This window comes from Carcharodon carcharias, chromosome 8, assembly GCF_017639515.1.
Source record: "Carcharodon carcharias isolate sCarCar2 chromosome 8, sCarCar2.pri, whole genome shotgun sequence".
NCBI classification, from domain to species: Eukaryota; Metazoa; Chordata; class Chondrichthyes; order Lamniformes; family Lamnidae; genus Carcharodon; species Carcharodon carcharias.
This window is the reverse complement of record NC_054474.1, coordinates 41,839,758-41,860,212: the sequence shown is the minus strand read 5'-3', so window position 1 is coordinate 41,860,212 and position 20,455 is coordinate 41,839,758. Positions and strand designations below refer to the sequence as shown.

The 20,455-nt window shown below is 41.1% G+C and overlaps 1 protein-coding gene across 2 annotated transcripts in view; it reads right to left on the bottom strand.

Annotated features, from left to right (window-relative positions):
* Positions 1 to 12,038: 12,038 nt before the first annotated feature.
* The window catches only part of c8h5orf24 (chromosome 8 C5orf24 homolog), a 40,172-nt gene continuing 31,755 nt past the window's right edge, over positions 12,039 to 20,455 (bottom strand). For both annotated transcript variants that reach the window (XM_041194169.1, XM_041194170.1), the window contains exons 3-4: positions 14,829 to 15,254; positions 12,039 to 12,417 (exon numbers count right to left, since the gene is read on the bottom strand). In XM_041194169.1, coding sequence (XP_041050103.1) covers positions 12,365 to 12,417; positions 14,829 to 15,254 — 479 coding nt within the window. In that variant the 3' untranslated portion in view covers positions 12,039 to 12,364. The remainder of the gene's footprint in view (positions 12,418 to 14,828; positions 15,255 to 20,455) is intronic.

Genomic DNA, 20,455 nt, shown 5'->3' with positions numbered 1-20,455 from the left:
TTTGGATGCTCTGGGTGCCTTTTGGCATCCAATATGATGACCATGGAACGTGCACATAACTTTTGGCCAAATCACACAGCACAGCACATTAGTGAGGGTATTAGTGTGTGTGTGCAGTGAGTGGTTGCAAGAAATATGTAGTGGAGCAGGCAAGTCATGATGTCACTCAGCATGCAATACTGATTTAATGCCCATTGTGTCATTTTGGAACTCAGTGCTTTTTCTTCACCTCACAGAACTGAACATGCATTCAGTAGCAGGAAGGCACTACTTGAAGGGTCATCAGTTACTTACAGATTAGTTGCATATTGATCTGGGTGTAGCTTCGACTCTACAAGTGCTTTGCATTTTCTAAAGTTGCTTAAAGCTACCAAAGTCTACAGGGAATGGTGTGCTAAGTACTCAAGCTGTTTTTAGTGACTTCAAGATTTCTGCATAGGCCAGTTGCTCCAATATATGGATGCACAAGTAGCCATTTCCTCTTGAAGAATGAACAGAGACTGTGCAGAGCAGGACAAGTTGCTGAAAGAGAGAGGAGGAAGGGGAAAAGAACTCTCAGCAGCAGGCCATATCCATGTCGAGTGTTCAAGGAGCAATTCTCCCATCTAAACCTCAGAGAGGAACAATGTGTATGGTATCTGCGCTTCAGTAAGGATCTCCTCATTAAAAATACCACAATCTGCAGCCACAAGTGGCTGTGCAGCTGACCGTGCAAATGAACTTTAATGCTTCCAGTTCCTTTCAGGCTGGAACTATTTACATCATTTCACAGTTTGCTGTGCACTATTTGCATAAGGGAGGGCATTGATACTGTCTATTTATTGAGAGCTGACTACATTTCATCCCTTCTTGCCATAAAGAAGCACCTGGAGCAAACATGTGGTTTTGCCATAATTGCAAGTTTCCCCATGGCAGAGGGTGGCATTGATTGCACGCACATCAATTTGCCAATTCTGCCCCTGATCCTTTGCAACCAAAAGGAATTTCACTCCCTCACCGACTGGCCTTATCTGACTATAGGTAGAGAATCATGTCAGGGTATCAGGCATTAGCTTACAACAGTCATGATGCCTTCATCTGCAGCAGGACGTCCGCACTGTCAGCTGCATTGGAGCCACCACAGCAAACTAAAGAGTGGTGACTGGGCGGCAGCGACTATCTGCTGCCCATGCTGGTGGGCAACTAATGCACATGTGCACAATATGCAATGAATGTCAGACTGCCACATGAAATGTGATACAGAAAAATGAGACCTGCTGAAAAAGTGCTTTCTGCTGCCTGGGTCACTGTGGAGTAGCCCTGCAGTACTCAGTAGAGTGGGTGTTGTCATGAATGCAATACTTTATAAAACAGCTATGTCTTAACCTGCCTCTTTGGTTTAGGGTAAAACAGAATGTCCTGGAATGGAGGATGGTGAAATCAACTTGAACTCTGCCCAGGGACAGGCCCATGTGATTTGTTGCCATGGGGACAGAGGCCATAGAAACTCAAGTGTCAGTTTTCAAACCTTGACAGAAAAGAGGGACAGTTGGTTTTGTTGGACACACTTTCGGACTCAGACAAACAAGAGTGGCCTGGGGAAGAAAACAGCTGCTGCTGTGCCATGTGAAAGGAAAGACTGTTTATACGTTAACCACTAATAGAATGCTGGTAAAAATGGATTCCCTGTTTAAAGTGTTGGGACTTGTAGAGATTTAAAGTCGCCAGAGGATGCCATGGTGCTGGAAGTCAAGGGACTTTCAGAAGGGAACACTTGATCAGAAATTTCCCTTTCCACCCCGTGGTCAATTTGCTCACATTCTCTTAAAGGTGTATACACCTCAGATCTTTAAGCGAATGTGAGCACATTGACCATGCACCCCCACCCGTGCTTTAAAGCCCCCGGGAGTGGATCTCTAATCCATACTGCGGGCAGAGGCAGAGTAAGCGAGGCCGCTGTCCCACTGTTTTTGCCGCAGAGGAGTCATGTCCTGGCTCAGTCCCGAACATATTCAATCCATTGTTGAAAAAACTGTCTCATTGTTGGGATCAGGGGTCTGTTACCAGGAGGGTAACAACTAATCATGTAATCATGCTTGTGCATTCCCTTAGCATCTGTATTCCATGTGCCTTTAACTATCCTAGCATTCCTTCATAGTGCTACCTCAGTGGCTGCAGCACAGCTGGTGAAAGGCTGCTGACTTTCAGTGAAAGACGTTGCAGTTGGAAGAGGACCTCTAAGCATTAAAGACTGAGTTGTGGACTGCACCATCTTAATATGACTGGCAGCTGTCTGGGCTAGCTGGCTGCCAGTCTTCATCACTGTCTTCTTGCTTTTTCTCCATTGCCTGGCCAGGTTGCACTCCTTTGATATCTTAAAGGAGAAAGGCAAAAAGGTATGGTTCTGGTTCAGGGAGGGAGTATAGTTAGAGATACTTCGCTTATACCATTTACACCTTGTAAATCTGAAGAGTATGTGTGATGAGGGAGAAGTGGGATAGGAGAAGCAAGAGTTGGTAGGAGGAAACCATAATCTTCAATGGCTTCAGTCTTGCAGCTGGCCGCAGCCTCAGTAATTGACCATTCTATAATGACCAGCACTATCTCCTCCATAGGGTCAGCACATGCAGGCACCCCTGACCTCCTCCACTTTGCTCCTGCTGTGTGTCATTTTGTCCTGCAATAGAAAGAGAAAGAGAGAGAGAGAGAGACAAATGTGTAAATGAGGGTGCAATCTATTTGGGTACTGTGGCCATCATGGTGACAGTGTATTCAAGGTGTGAGGTGGGTAGTAAATGTTTGAGGGTGTATTGTAGCATATGAATGCCAGATACATATCCAGATTGATATTAAAAGCAAAGCACTGAGGATACTGGAAATCTGAAATAAAAAGAAAGTGCTGGAAATACTCAGCACATCTTCCAGCAGCTGTGGAGAGAGAAAAGGAGTTTACATTTAGAACATGACTCTTTTTCAGAACTGGCACTGATTAATATTGTTGGTAAACGAATGATGGAGGTGTGGTAAATTGAGCAGTGTCTTAGACTAGGCGCTCAAATGGTAGGATGTGGCATTGGAAGATGCATTCATTGACCTTTATCACTTATATGTGGTCATCGAATTTCTTGCAACACTGTACCCAGGTCTTTGGGGCTTGACTCCTGCTATTAACCTTCACAGCCATCTGCTCCCACTGCCTTTTGAGCATAGGGCAGGTGGGCCTCCTTTTCCCCTGCAGATATAGAACATTTCTTCTGCCATCTCCTCCATGAAGACCTCCAGCTCAACCACCTTGGAGCCCATGCTCTCCCATATTGGGCTGTTCTTCAATGTTTCATAGTTTAGATTCACTTCTTGCCAGCACTGGCTCCAGCCACAATATACCTCCCCTTTAAAAGGTGCAGGCTAGCTTTAACCAAGACTAGCCACTTTTCCCGGTCAGACGTCCAGCCAATCAACAAGATAGTTTGTGCTGGCTGGACATTGAAATGAGTCAAAATAGCACGCAGCACAAGGTTGGCATGCTGCCTGCACTGCCGTCAACAGATGCAGGTTAATCACGGATCACGATTGCTGTGCCTAGTTTTGGGGGCTATTAATTCAGGCTCACACCTGTCAAAAGCAACCAAGAATACCACTTTACAGGTAAATGAAACTATTTTAATAATTGGCCATCTTAATGTATTTCATGAAACAAAGGTGAGGGGACAGAGCAACCAGTACATTAGCTGCCACTTCATCAAGTGATGGGATGTGTGTCTTGTCTTCAGTAACCCCTCCAAGGAGAAAGAGAAAGACATATAGTAAGCCCAACCTAAATGAGGTAGCACTCATCTACAGAGGCTTGGTATTGCAATGGTTACCTGTCCATCAGTGTAAGGTACCTGTACAGGTCTAAAGGCAATGGGGTTGAAATTTGCTATCGCTTTCTTGGAGTCACTGCCCATGATGAACTTCACCTTCTATAACTTTAAATCAGATGATAAAAATGTAAAGAAAAGTCTTAATCTGTGAAAGATTTAGTCCATCCACTTTGTAGTAAATCAATGTATACTGGAGCGTAATGTAATTTTAGTCGAAAACAATATGAAATGATTGTGTTGATCAGTCATTAGGACAGCATCCCAACAATGGGGGAAGGGGGGGATATTTAAAGAAAAGTCTTTTATTTCAATTTTTAAAACTTTATTTATTACAAATATTTACAAAGTAGTGGATACAAGATAACTTTAAGCAGAAAACAGCAATGTGGATATAGTTGCTCTGTTTCAGAAACAACTATTAATGCTTGGTTAGTGCTGAATGTCAAATATTTCCATCAGATGACAAACAAGCAGACAGACATTAATTATACTGCTCTTCATGTGATCACAATGTTTTGTTTTATACAATTCACCATATATGTGTTGTATATATTCCTTTAGTATCACATTTATTGTTTTAAAAAGGCCTCTATTACCAAACCCATTCAGTCTCATTTTATATAGGTGAATTACTATCATATACTCAATCATTTCACCTTCCTGTTACCTCTTCTAAAGGCAATGTCATGATGGACTTTGCAGCCTATTAGACCAGGAAATCAAACTATAAAGTTAAACTATATTATGGTTATTATGTAAATTACGTGAAATGACAATTTAGTTGGAGAATCTTTAAAATGCATTACAATTTTGGGCGCATGCAAATGTCTCATATGTGCAAACTGTTTGTGCTACACTCCCATCATATGACATTGCTAGAGCCAATCACCAGATGGACACCGAAAAGTGGCAAAATAAATTAAATGGCACCAACATAATTGAGGAACACAATAGGCATGAATGTATTGTATTGGCTGCATCATAAGCCCTGTTATCTTCCATAACTTCCTGGTGTACAACTTTCAATGTTTATAGCTTATGTTAAGTGGCCACATTTTTTTAAAAAATTGAAAATATAGCAAAAGAAGAGCTGTGAAAAGGGGACTCTATTACTCGTTTACATCTGTAAATGGAATAGCTAAGGATTTAGTACAATCAGACTGGAGTAATTCCAAGCTTAGTGTGTCCATTAGGTCCCAATCTGAGCAAAAACTATTCTGTTCATCATAAAATGGCAAGCAGCAAAAAGAGAACAGTGTAGACCATGAAGACTGATAAAATAACATGGAGAAAAACTGAGACACAAGAAAAGTCGGCTAATGAGGAACTTCTGATGTGCAGCACATCAAACATGAAGAACAATTGTTTGAAATGAGTGCACGCGGTTGCTAAGCAGCAGTAAGTATCCTGGAGGTCATGGAAAGGACACAGCATTATGAAAAAGCAAATGTGTTAGCCCTTCCGTCTTGTTTTATTTTCCCTGTTGGTCAGGTTCTTGTGGGATTTTGTGCCAATGGTTATAAATTTCGTTTCCGCTTTTATCCCCAGTAGCTTGCAGTCTCCAATGGAAATTCCCCTAAATGATAAGGCTTCATGAGAGATGCTCTGTGCTCAACTGGAGGTATGTGTACATCTGCAGGAAGAGGTAAACAGACCTAACTTTGATTGGCAATTAGTTCAGGTGGAGATTCCTCTTTCTGAAGTTAAGCCATCAGACACAATGGCATCAACAAAGTGTGTGAATGCCCATTTGGTCATGATGCCCAATGCTTTCTTAGATAGGGTGTTCAGTGGTGCTGCAGAAAAGAAGGTATGCAGGGTTCCAGATTGGCATCTTAGTTGTATTCAATCACTTCTTGAGGTTGATCTAGCTGGCAAAGATCATGGGAAACTATCTTGTCAGAGATGGTGTCGGCTGACAGCCAAACAGAGCTTGAAGGACATCTGCTACAACTACAAAGCATTGAGCTAGCATATTTAGTGACATAAGGGTCAGTTCTGAAGGTTACGGAGAGATTTAATTGAGGTGTTCAAGATTGTGAAGGGTTTTGATGAAGTGAATATAGAGAAAGTGTTTTCACTGGCAGGAGGATCAGGAACCAGAGAATACAAACTTAAACTAATTGGCAAAAGAATCAGAGCAAAAATCAGGAGAACTTCTTCAGGCACAATATTTTGTGAAATAGAATGCACTGCCTGTAAATAAAAATGTTTTCGGTCTAAGCAGAAAGAGCAGGAGAGTGAGAGTAATTGGATAGTGCTTTCAAATTGCCGGCACAGGCACAATGGATTGAATGGCCTTCTTTTTATACTGTATGATTGTATGATTCTCTGGTCTGAAACCTGGCTCCACATTTTGCAAATATGTTGTAACATTAAGCTATGGGAATGGTGCTGTGCATTGATAGAGGACAAGCCCCATCACCCCTCCACCACCAACCTTCCACCCCCAAAGCACTTTACACGGCATCACTTCCACCTCAGCATTCATAATTCCAGGATTGAGTACTTACCTGCCCCATCTTCCCTGCACAGGCAAGGCAGCCCTTTGGATGTCCTTTCCCTTAAGTTCTGCTCCTCTTTTGAGTCCTTTGCCTCTTCAGTCTTGACAAAGACTCCTAATGGGTTCAGATTTAACTTAAAGCTCTCTTGAGTACAATTATTTGTCCACAGCTCTTTAGTCCTAGCTCCACTCTCACTATTCGTGTGTGATCTACACTCATCCAAATCTGCACCTGTAAAGCTGACCCAAGAAAACTGGGTGCAAGCAGCAAACTTGCAAGTCAATCCACCTAAACTCTATCAAGAATCATTCTGGCATGAAGTACACCAAAGGAAGAAAATCTAAACACCATCTGTAACTGTTCTTGGTCGACCTATTGTTAGCTTCTCTTGACCCAGAAGGAACTGTCCTCTTATGCCAGTTGTCCCTTTCCATCCCCCAGACAGCACATCTGACAAAAAGTCTCACTTTCTAAGATGAAACCCAAAGACCATTGATGTCACCCGAGACAGACAACTGAAGTTAGGTTCCTTGTTAGAACAGGATGTCCCAAGTACTTGTTCTTAAATAGTCACTATCTGAAATGTTAAATCTATATTGCACATTTAGTATGTTAGTAAACTCTGTGTTGCACTAGGACTTTCCCATCCCCAATGTAAGAGATTTTAAATAAAATAACTTGTATAGTGACAATTTCAAAACATCTTAACCATGCGCCTGAGGTGATTGGTACAAAAATATTCTAAGACAGGAATTGAAATTGATCTTCGGCGGTAGTGCAAAACGCATGTTTTATACCCAATCCAAATTTGTTTTCTATTTACTTCTAATCTTCTAATGTCCGACTTTTGCAACTGTTGAAGACCAATTTCACCCCCATTAAATCAGCCCTGTGTGATCATTGCAATTTTTGTATTTTATTTTAAGGGTTTAAAAAGCACAGGATTCCCAAATTATACTGGAGCAAGACCCAAGCATGGCTTATTTAAATAGGTCTAACATTTAATTCAAGGTGCAAAATGCAAGTTCATTGTTCTTTCAAAGAAACAAAATACGGGTATTAAACTCCATAATAAATTGTTGCTAATAACAGTAGATTATGGCTGATAGGTGTTTTTTCCTGCCTATTTTGCTGTTGTGTGCAAGCAATATTGAAACAGGGACAGAGAATATTCATTTGAATACAGAATTTGAAGGGAACAGAAAGATAAAAAAAATCCTATAAATACAACAAAACAACAGGCAACAGGTATTAAGAAAGAATTTAGAAAGAACAATATTCAAAATATATTGAATGTTTTACACATCTCTATATTCAGCAAACATGAAGTAGAGCCAAATATAATGCCCTAATATTGTACCATACAGAGTAAGTACCAGAAATTGCATAACAGCAATTCCCAATTTAGTCCACATTATTTGGAGCAGTATTAAACAGATGCTTAAAAGTAAAGTCAAAATCAAAGGATAGGACAACCCCAGCTGCTCTCACGTGTCCATGTGAAGTTTTAAAGGTTATGATAGAAATATGGGGGCAGCTTAGGCTGCTCACTAACCATCTCGTTCAAGAAGCAAACAAAGAACAAAGTACAGCACAGGAACAGGCCCTTCAGCCCTCCAAGCCTGCGCCAATCATATTGCCCGATATCTAAAACATTTTGCACTTCTGGGGTCGTTATCGCTCTACTCCCATCCTATTCATGCATTTGTCAAGCTGCCTCTTAAACACCACTATCGTAACTGCTTCCACCACCTTCTCTGGCAGTGAATTCCAAACACTCACTACCCTCTGAGTAAAAAACTTGCCCCGCACATCTCTTCTATAGTTTTCTCCTCTCACCTTAAATCTACGTCCCCTAGTAATTGACTCTTCCACCCTGGGAAAAAGCTTCTGACTATCTACTATGTCCATGCCACTCATAATCTTGTAAACTTCTAACAAGTCGCCCCTCAACCTCCATCGCTCTAGTGAGAACAATCCGAGTTTCTCCAACCTCTCCTCATAGCTAATAACCTCCAGACCAGGCAGCATCCTGGTAAACCTCCTCTGCACCCTCTCCAACAACTCCATATCCTTCTGGTAATGTGGCGACCAGAATTGCACGCAATATTCCAAGTGTGGCCTAACCAAGATTCTATACAGCTGCAGCATGACTTCCCAGCTTTTATAGTCAATACTGCCTGCCAATGAAGGTAAGCATGCCATATGCCTTCCTGACTACCTTATCCACCTGCGTTGCCTCTTTCAGTGACCTGTGGACCTGTACACCCAGATCCCTCTGCCCGTCAATGCACTTAAGGGTTCTGCCATTTGCTGTATAATTCCTGCCTGTATTAGACCTTCCAAAATGTATTACCTCGCATTTGTCCAGATTAAACTCCATCTGCCATTTCTCTGACCAAATCTCCAACCGATCTATATCCCATTGTTTCAGTAAATGGTGACAGAATAGAAAGAGGAATAAATAAATAACTAAAGATTTATTAAATTAACTCAAAATCCAGTAGGGGTCGTTAAAATCATGATAGTCAACAACCTTGCAAACTTAGAAAATTACCACATAAGCTGCAGATGGACGAAAGGGGAGAAAGCAAAAAATTCTATATTTGCCTGGTATGATCTGGCTGAGAGCAGAGCTGGCTGCTTATTCAAATGTCTATAAATAAAGCAATTTTGCCAGCTACTATGTTTCACGAAAACAAGCACTAGTGTCCTTGCCTCCTCAAAAGGAAAGCTCCAGGCCTCATCTTGGCGCCTTTCCATAGAAGAACAGTCAACATCAAGGCCCTACCTTGTAAAGAACCATACATGCAAACTCATTTTATTTGCTCATATCATTACCAGGCAACTATCAGCCAAGTTTTTTATATGTGAACTTTTACTCAGCAACATGCATTCTGTTATTTCAACTGCAATATGTGAAAGATAAATAAAGGTGACAGTGATGAAAGCGCTGAAAGAGATATGCCAGGGTACCACAATTTTTTTGGTGGGAAGCGGGAAATGGAGTGCAGAGGGAGAAGAAAGCAGTGGATTACCCAGAAAAAAAAACTAACTAATACAGTTAGTACTAATAATGTCTATATTACGAGAGTGTAATTTGGAGCTTTTAAAAACTGTCATTTGAATTTTTTTTTAATGTATCACTTGTGAATTTAATGCATAGTCCTTTATTCAAAAATTGAAGTGAGAAGAAGAGATAACTCATCATTGTATAAAGTACAGACCAGTAACTCAGAGGTCAGGCTCAGTAAGGTGTGATCAGAAGTAATTTTAGATCAATAAACATTTAAAATAATTTTTTGACCTTTAAATAAAAGCACACAGAATTGATTTCCTGATCAAATATATTCTATGAAAATTGCTTTTAGAACTACCTAAAATCTGATTACTATAATTACAGTTCCAATAGAGATTCACACCAAGACTTTTTTTTAAAAGAAATGTAATTTCTCGTTTGTAGTCAAGGTATTTCTGATACCATAATATTTAAATGATATTATCTTGATGAAGGCAAGGGAATTAGGCATTTTTTTTTGGTGGAAAGGGATTGTGCAGATATAAGTACTAAATATAATTCTATGAAGTGGACGTAACGTGTTGATGCATTTCAACATAATTTACCTTATTTGCTTAATTGAAAAATATACCAAACACCTTTCACAAATATATCCATTGTACAAAGGAATTGAGCTGCAACAGTAAGTGACCCTTGAACCCAGCAACTCAAACAGAGTTCCACTTCAGAAAGGAAAAAATACTGCATTCTTGCATTAACCACAAGTGCTACATGCAGCAACAGCAGCAGCTGCAGCACTGAAGTCACATTAACTACAGTAGCTGATCTACTTGCCTAATTAAAGGAAAATTATCCAGGAAAAGTCCAACAATGGGAAGCTATTCTGCACTGCTTCAAAATGTGTCTTTGATACATCTCAATGCAAATGAGTGCTTTGTAAATAATATTGCACAATAAAATAAATATGTAAACAAGCATGAATTTTCTTTAGCATTAAATTCCAGCAACATGAGTTTTACTCCCAGAGAGAAAAAGAATAATGTTACGGTTACACTTGTTTTCTGTCCGTTTCTTCCCACTTGATGTAAATCAAGGATAGGGAACACTGTACACTGAATCCATTAACTGAGGACTCTTCTCTCACTCAGAAATGTATGATCCAACATAGCCCCCTAAGTGTATGTGACAAACTGTGTCTTTTATTGTGGGGAATATCCAGCCTTTAAATTAATTTCTTTTCACATGGGTAGCAACAATCCTCTTTGCTTTTATGTCTGACAACTCACAATGGGTAGCTTTCCCAAAATAAATCATAAGGTGGGGCATATTATTTGGAACACCAGATTCTAAAATTCGACTCAAATTAGTTCAAGGGCAGAAAAATATTTCAGCCAAATATGGAAATACTTCACTCCCTTCTTTACCTTAAACCAGGTTTTTATTAAAGTATATTTTGCTTGCATGTGCTGCATGAGAGGAGGGAGAAGGGAAGTAAGAATACAATGATTAAGTAGGGTGTCCTCTTGACTTTGTAGCATATGCTGGTGAACAGGTGGTTTTGACATGCTATCAAAATGTACTTTTTAAAAAAAAACAGGGCTCGGTACCCTCTGGAAACATCCCATTGACCCATTCCAAAAATAATTCTGCTTTCACATTCCATATCAGATTCAAATCTATATATAGTGAGGGAAGGCAAGGAAGAATATTCCAGAACATTTTGATTCAAATTTAGACTATCTTTTAAGGTTTAATAATTTTAGAAAGAATTTAATTTCCCTTTCTTTATTTTAAGTTGAGTGCGACCATGAGTCTGCAGCAATTTCCTCACCCAAAGAAAATATTAATGGGAAAGGGCAGGAAATAAAAAAGTGAGTCTTTTGGATCAAGATACAGGCATAATGAGCCAAATGGCTTCTTTCTTTGCTATAAACATTTGTGATTCTAAGTAGTCATCCCCCCTATTATTTCCATTATTCTCTCATCTGAAAGCTGCCTAGATAGATTGACAGCTGGTTAAACAGTGATGAAGAACATCATAGCTGAATATCACAAACATGTCCCCATATAGCACCTCGCACTGCCACTTTCGTTGAACTTAGGCAACTTAACAAAAAACAGTGGAGGACTTTCCTACTCAAAACCATCTGATTAATTTACCCACTAGAATTATCAAGGGAGCCCCATCAAAACAGTTTAAAAAAAAAACACTTTCCAACCTAAAAATAAAAATCATGCTCCAAACAGATCTATCATACAACAGTACTTGTCAAACCATGTCCCTTACATACAAGCATTCTGATGAGGCAGTTGTGTATACAGTACACCATATAGTATCACAAGTAACAGGAAAGTTGAAGCATGCAGTTTTGTCAACTTGTATCTGAAGTGTTTGAAACAGAAGCACTGCTACAACTGAGGGTCCTTCAAAGTTAGTGATTTCCGGCACTTGCAGCAGCATCTGGTGGCAGACACCAATTAATGTCCATAAAATACAGTATCTCTGTTAGCTAAAGATTATCTGTCTGCCAACATAAAATAATGAGCAAGGTTTTCTTTCACACAAGTATGTAGATCTAAGCTTCAATATGTATTTATAGAATTTAAGCAGTGACTATATCAGTTTCAGATACAGCTCTCTTATATGTCTATTTAAAAAAATGTCAGCAAGGGTTTCTGGAAAAATGGTTTTATTATGAAACAGAAAACTCAGCTTTCCAGTTTGGGAAACAGAGTTGCTGGAGATGTAAAACCAGGTCCGAGGTATATTCTTGACAGTAGAAGATGTCTCAAGTGCTGCATGGGATGCCACAATAATGTAAGTAAACTTTAAAGACGCATACATGAAATATTTTAGATGAAAACATCAGTGTTACCATTACAGTAGTACATGTTTAATAAATGTGAAAACCTGCCTTTCTAGGAACGATTCACGTAGTTGTCAATCAACCCTTTTGTATATCCAATTGTGATTATGTAGAAGCGTTAAAGTACAGTGCTTAACTCTCTGGCTGTTGAGTTTTCCTTCGGTCTTGCCTTTGCCTGTTAAATACTAATAGAGAGAGATAGAGAGATATTGTATAGCTTTGCAAAAAAGTTTCATATTACATTGCATTTATTTTTAAGTGCATTTTATATACAGAATGCCATGCAAGTGAGATTTTTATTTTACAAAATACAATGACCATGGTGCAGTGCCACCTGTACTACTGAAAGGGTTAGAATCAGGATGTTAACAGCTGTGATTTGTCTCTGGAGTGGGCTTTCTTGTTTGCACTTGACTGAGTTTATAGATTCGGTTGCTTTGATATGGCAGTTAACACAGTTTTCAAATGGATCAATAGCATGTAATATATAGACTTTCTATTAATGAACAGAAGGTTAAATTAAAAATTGGCTTCAGTTAGAAGGGGGGTAGGGAAAAGATCTGTTATCTGTGGAGGAGGCTGCCTTTGGAGAAGATAGTTAAATCCTCTAGAGAACAGAAAAACTGCACCTGCTTTTGTTCAAACCCAATGAGTGATTAAATAAGTATGACCAAACAACAGTGGTATAATGTCATTGTTGACCACAACAGATAAAGCCAACACAGCAAATTGACAAACACCCCCAAAAAGATGATCTCTGCACTGGAATCTTAATGAAAACTATTTTCTGGCCTACAAACATGCAAGATGATGTTTTAAGATGAATTCTAGTGCAAGTGCCTTGACCAGTGATTAACAGCAACTGTGTTACAATGTTCCGCTTTCTCAAGTCTCTCGTCAGTTTATATTAAAATCTTTAACTAAAATTAAAGAATATTATTTCTAACTGAATATCTGTAAATGATTAAGTAGTAATTACCGTATTTCTAGTCTTAAATATTATTTTTGTTTTGCAGTAGTCTCTTAACATTTGGTCTTCCTTCTGCTGCAGCTGTGCAGAAGGTTACCTAGACAGTTGAATCTGAATGTAGGTTACTTCATTACTATTAAGCCTGCTGAAAAGCAGGTTTCCTTCCAATGATCAACATCCTGAGAAGTACATGCTGATCTATTTGAACAGTTACTTTTCCTCTTCCAACTGTAATACAATTTCCATCCATAAGGAGTCACCTATGCGGCTGCCTCTTCTATCGATTGCCCATTACCAGCTCACCTTTACTTTAACAAACTCTAAATATTCTAACAGCTTGTTAACAAAAAGTGAGAATCAACTGATGTGCCATCCAATTTAAACACTTGTAGGATGCATAGCTACATTAGGCTTCCTGAATAGCCACTCCTAGAGCATTAAAAATATATAGCAGAATTACCAAAATATTTGATTAAAGAGAAATGTGAAGAATTTCAGTGGTTTGTAACCATGGGAAAAATTTATTTCTGATAAAGACTACAAGATTTCTGCATAAGTTAATTTTAAGTAAAAGTCAACTGTCACACAATTCTGTATCATATTGATAATCATCCTGGCAAGAACAGTAACTAAAACCTGGCTGATAATTATTTCTCATGAATTACCACTCTGCACACCTCCCACAGTAACCTCACCTATGAATTACCCTGGTAAACAGTCTGTGCAGAGTTGACTGCTTCTTTCAGGCTGAATTTCAGCCTGGCAAGTATTCTTGCAACCCAACACCTATCCCTCTCACAAAACTGCCCACGGCAACAAAAATAAGCAGCTAAAAGAATTTGGGTTAAAAAAAAAATCTACACATACACTCATAAGACCCTAGCAGCTCCAACGCAGCGTGAGAGCCAATATAATAGGTCTACACGCACAGATTACAATTTCTCTATTTTCTGTAATCGTTAACATTTTCAATCGATGTTTAAATATTTAATGCTCAGTAAAATAACCAATAAAGTTAGTAGGGTTATCATGGCAGTCCCACATACAACTGACCAAAAAAGATCAGTTAAACCCATACAGACTTCCAACTGCATTGAGCTGTAGGACAATTGCCCTGCCCCCACCCTCATAAAAATGCAAGAAGATTGCATTCACTAAAGAAAGAGGAAATTATGTACGAAACTGGACCCTGATAAATAGATCGTTCAAAGAGAGATATTGTAGCTTTATCTCTGTAAGCAATACCGTACCAAACCACCACAATAGAAAAGTACATTATGCCCAATAGTTACAATATTTTACACAATGGTCCATAGGCGAGTTTATTTTAGGGCTGGCATTCCACATCCTCTACACTGTTTAACAGGGTGGCTGTGAATCCTATATCATGGGTTTGCAGATCAATATGTTGTATAAAACGTTACTCTACTTTATCAAGAAACAGAACAGATTATCGGAAAAACAAGGCAGATTTTACTGATCTTTACTGATTCAGTTCCATGTTTCTATTTGTGGTTTCAGTGGGTCCACTTAATGCTTTGTTGTGCACCATTGAATAGCTAAAAGCAGCACTGCTACATGGCGGGAAATCGAGACCAGAAATGCGGGAGAGAGTTTTCATGGTACCTGGGGGCCTTCCTGGGCTGACCCGGTATCCTGCTGCCTTGGTAGTGCCTAAGGGCCTGCCCGGGCTGGTCTTAAACCCAGCTGCCTTTGTAGTTCCCAAAGGTCGGCCCGTACTGGTTCTGTACCCAGCAGCTTTCGTCGTCCCTGATGGTCTTCCTCGTTTCCCTGCTCGGAAAATATTTTTCCTTCTTTTCAGGTCATTCTGGCCTTCTGCATTTCTTCCAACACCCATTTGCGAATTTGGCTCTTCCAATGATTCTTGTTTTACGCAGCTTATTGGCTTGTAGCTGTTTCCATAAAGTTTGTCCGGTTGGGAAGAACACAAGTCAAACTGGTCATCGCTGCTCACATCATCGGCACTGAAGGTCACCTCCTTCTCAGGCTCACAGCAGCCAGTGTTACTGCAGCCAACTGGATGCATGATTTCTAAGAATTAAATTAGGGAAATATTTTAAAATAACTCATGATTACTTAAATAAAATATTTAACAAATGATTACACAAATGCAAATTGCTGTAATGCCAGAAAGCTAAAATATGCATCATTTTAAGAGAAAGAAATAACATTATTGGAATTCATTCAAAACTCTTTCCATGAGGAGTTTCCTAATTTTTAAAAAAATATTAGTTCATGGGATGTGGGCATCGCTGGCTAAGCCAGCATTTATTGCCCAAGAGAAGGTTGTGGTGAGCTGCCTTCTTGAACCGCTGCAGTCCATGTGTTGCAGAAATACCCACAGTGCTGTAGGATATATATCACATCTAAATTCAAAATCTGCCTTTAATCAAACTAAACCTCAGCCCATCTGCCCTATTTTCACGCTTTAGTTTTAATAGTGTTCCAAAGTATCTTTTCTAACTCATTTGCTATGTTATACACCTCTTAAGGCAACCTATCAACTGCCAACAAGCTCCAAGAGCTCAACTCTCTTCCATCTTTCAATATGAACTGAAATTTGGATCTATATGGTGGCTGAAAGTGAACAGGGCATGAAATGGGCTTGGGTATCGCAATGCGTAATTAACCCCCGTCCACTGTTTCCCATCAAGGCAACATGCAAGCTTTGTGCTGCCTGCTGATTTGCATGATAGCTGCATGCAGCTAGAGCTAAATGCACTGCTGAACGTCTGCATGCCTCAGCCAGAGGCCCAAGTTTGTGCGACAGTAGCACCACTTGAAGCCAGCCTGCAATTTTTAAAAAGGAGCTTCAATTTAAACGCTGGAAGTGGTTGCAGAAGAAAGCATGAGCATTAAGAACACTGAACTATGGAGAAACAGGGTAAAGAGCATGCTCCAAGGTTCTGAAGCATAGCAGTGGATGCTATGTTGGAAGAGGTGGACAGGAGGTCCTCTATCCATAGGGGAGAAGGAAGCCCTCCACACAAACTCTCTGAAGGCATTGGGGGCAGGCAATGTTGTGGTCAATGCCAGAACTCTGGCCCCAAGGAACTGGATGCAGCACTGGAAGGAGTTTAATGATCTCACACAAGGGGCTGAATTTTCCCCCCCATTGGGGGGTAAGTTCATGGGCGGGTGTGTACAGGTGTGCTTCCAATTGGCGCCCCCGATCAGAGGCACAGCGCCATTTTACGTGGGCGAGCCAATTATGGCCCACCCAGCGTGACATCTGCACGGTAGCGCTATGTGCACCTTGTACGGGCCGGGGGGGTGGGGAGGGGGGTTTCCAAAATCGAGAGTCACATGAGTTGGGACATGTCCATAATTTGTATTTATTAAAATTTTTTAAAGCCTACGTGAAACCTCTTCCCGCCCATGGATGAGGTTTCATGTTTTTTCTACTTCCCGCTGGGGCTCCTGGCTTGCCCGCCAGCCTTAAGGTTGGATGGGCAGGTCCTTTAATTACTTAATTGCCTCTGTCAATGGCCTCAATTGACCATTGACAGGTCGGTGGGTGCGCAGCTGATTTCACTGCGCCCCCGCCTTCCTGAAAATTTAAATGGGGCGCGGTGACATCGGAAGCTCCCCCCAACATCACCGCGTGTCCTTTTACGTGTCAGCGAGTGGGCCCCGTCCCCGCTCACCGACTCATAAAATTCTGTCCAAGGTGTCAAGATCAATGTCAAATCAGTCAAATGCCAAATCCCCTTCACTGCACCTCACGCTACTGAATTTATCAAAGCTGTCACTCATCTACCAACAATCTCTACCAAATGTGACTCATACAGCACGTTTATAGTTTCACCTCATGCTCATGTTGCTGCAAGCCTCACATTTTCATCTCACAGCTTGCACACGGCTATTCAACATGACAGCCACATCACCCAAATAAACGGCACCACATTCACTGGCACATTTCCTTCTCTCCTGCAGGACAAGGTGGTGTGTAACTGCAGCAAGCAGCAGCAAACTGGAGGTAAAAAGGCACATTCACATGTCCTTACTCCATTGGAGAAAACAATAGTTGCTATCATTGCAGCTGCCATGACTAAATCGGTTGCCAGTAGTAGGGTAAAACCATTGAAGATGACAGAATGCTCACACCTAACCCTCCCTCTCATATCCCACTTCTTCCCTGATCTCACGATCTCTTCCGATTTAGAAGCAGTAGATGGTTTAACGAGGCACTTCTTGCCCCCTCCCCCCACCACAACCCTATCCTTGTGCCTTTCTCCTTTCAGATACCCAAAAACGGCAACCTGGCCAGAGGTAGAAGAAAAAAAGGTGCAAGAGCAAGAAGGTGATGATGATGATGAACAACATCACTCAATCTCACACACATAACCCACTCAGATAATGACATGGCGCACACTTTAGAGGATAGTTGAGAGGCAGGACCTGCATGTGATGAGACAATGGGCATGAGTGGTCTGCAACTAGGGCAGGGGACAAGGGTAGTAAAGGTGCCAGCTCATTGGAGGGCAAGGTTGCGCAGGTGTTCTGCTGCAGAAGAGTAAGATGACGACTTTAGTAGGATGCGCTAAAGAAGAAAGTTGATTGTTATCACCCTGAAAAGGTGCATTGGCAGGCTTGTCATAAGGTCTGTGGAATATGGAGGAGTCTGACACCAGCCTGGAAGAATGCTATGTGCAGAGCTTGGAGCCCAGTGTGGAAGTGGAGCCCAACTCCATGAGAATTCTTGTGGACCAATCCAAGATCCACAAGAAGCTTCTACTGCTGGTGACTCAGCTTGTGTTGCAGTACAAACACAAGTCACCCACCATCTGGGTGCCACATTGGAAACACAGACTGAAGTTATACAAATTCAGCTCATTGCCACACAAGCTCAGCCTGCTCTCATGTAAACGCAGTTCGCTACCACATAAGCTCCAACTGAGCAGTTGGATGAGTTGATCACAGACAGCCTTGCCAGAAAGGAACAGTGCTGGTTGCCTCTTCCTGCCACCTCCTCCTCCTCAGCTGGTCACTGCAAAGCTGGTGGGCAAGGGCTGTGCGCTTATGATGGTGAGCTGGTGCAGCATGCAACAGACTACGATGAATCTTGGCACCAGTTCGGTTGAATACTGCAGAGCTCCTCCAGAGCAGTCCAGGCAGCAGGAGTATCGATTTTGCAATCCAATGGTCTGTTCAATCCCATTTTGTGTGGCAAGATAGCTTCAGTGCCCATTTGTGTGTTTGTGTTGCTTACTGGAGTCATGAGTCATGTAGGCAGCAGATATGTGGCACTGCCCAGTAGCTACCCTCTAGTTTGCTACGCTGGCTCAAATGCAGGTGGTATAGTAGACTGGAACAGAATGGGCATGATAGCTGGTGCCACGACACTAAGCATTGACCTGCATGATAAGCTGAGTATGGTCACAGAGCAGCTGGACTTTGAAGGGCTGGAGTTCCTTCTCATTACATCTCAGAGTTGACGTATGGCACCCGCAAAGCAAAGTGCATACTGTCAGTGGTGCCTTGCACCATGAAGGAGCCTGTAATCCACACAAATCTGTGTAATTGCTCTGTCTGCTTCTCTCTGGTAAGAGAGAATAAAATGTATTCAGCTCTCTTGGAATGCAAATGACCGGTGAACATGGAGATGTTGCAAGTATTGCCTGCTCCAACCTGGGAGCCAGACGCATAAAGATTTGTGACCACTGTTACCTTCACTGGCAATACCATCCTCACCCTGTTCTGAGGCTGCAGCACGTGCAGATTTCAGTGAAGATATCTTTACTGAACCACAGAATCTCACACACTGTCCCTCACAGAGATTCAGTTAGGAGAATTTCTCCCTGTACACCTTGGGCGGAGATAGGCTGTTAGCAGAAGGTTTTCTCCCCTCTTCCTCCTCCCTCTTCCAGAAGCTTGTCCTGCTGTGCATACCTGTGCTCATTCTCCCTATAGTAGTGGGCCAAGAGAATGCAAACTACTGCACCCATGCCCCCAAGTCTGGGAGCAAGTAATTTCTGCAGAATCCTAGTGGTCAGGACAAAGTCCTTCAGCAGCTGCCATACCTCTTCCTGTAGACTTCTGTAAGTTTCAGCACATGGAAAGCACTAAAAAATTCTACAATTATGGCAAGAACTGGTGAAAATCAATCAACAACTAACCTGAAAGTAGTTGATGATCCCTTTAAATAGTGCTGGTGGTGGTGCAGAGGTGGGGGAGTCTTTCCTTTGGCTGAACAGGTGTTCTATTATGCAACATTAAGAGAGGGCATTATCTGAAGCGCTGAACACCAAAATGGTGCAACTAGTATCAAATCAGCATAAAATGCTGACTTCACAACCTGACTACTCTGCATTCTTCCAGCTGACACTCCCTGTGCATGCTAATGCCCTCGCCAAAGTGGAGTCCAGTGCAGCTAGTACTACAAGTATGCTCACACAGTTTTGGAAGCAAAACGCCACCTTTAGCACTGCAATAGCGAATTTGATGGCCAATGTCTTTAATATGGTAAATACGGCACACAGGGGAAACAAATATTTAGCAGTGGTATGGGAGTTAGGAGAAATAGCAAAGAATGGTTAAAAAGGCAGATTTTCAGGAGGCTTTCAAAACTGGAGAGAATTAAAAGGTCTGAGGCGCTTAACAAGGAAATTCGATGGAATATAATCAAGATAGATGAAGCGTTTACAACTCAGCCATCCATCAGCATGGGCACCTAGCTATTTACTTTATTTTACACTTCTAATAAAGTAATCTGACTCTTAATTCCTATGGAACTATCTCCAGAACTTAGTCCCTTAACAGTAAATGCCAATGATCCCGCGAGTCTGTTAAATCTCTGCTTTCCAGACATCTCTTTTGAGTTGGATCACCATTTACCTTTGAGTACTTCCTGAATTCTTTCTTAGCTTCTTAAAGATCTCTGCCTGCGCACCTCATCCATTATATCATGGAATTAAGAATGGCATGCTTTACAACTACATAGTTCCTGCAATTGGCAGAATCAAAATTTTAAAAATGCTACCAGTGCTTTCCTGGACGATGGCTTCTTGAGTTGGCTGGTCCATTTATTTCTGTCTCAATTGTGGTGACTGCTTAAAAATTCAAATAGCCATACAAAAATATTGATACCTTTCAATTCTTCACAACTTGGAATAAGATTTAAATTAAAATAATGGGCCAGATTTAATAAAGGTGATTGTGATAGTGTCGTAATTATGTTACAACTAGTAATCCAGAGGCCTGGACTAATAATCCAGAGAATTTGAGCTGAA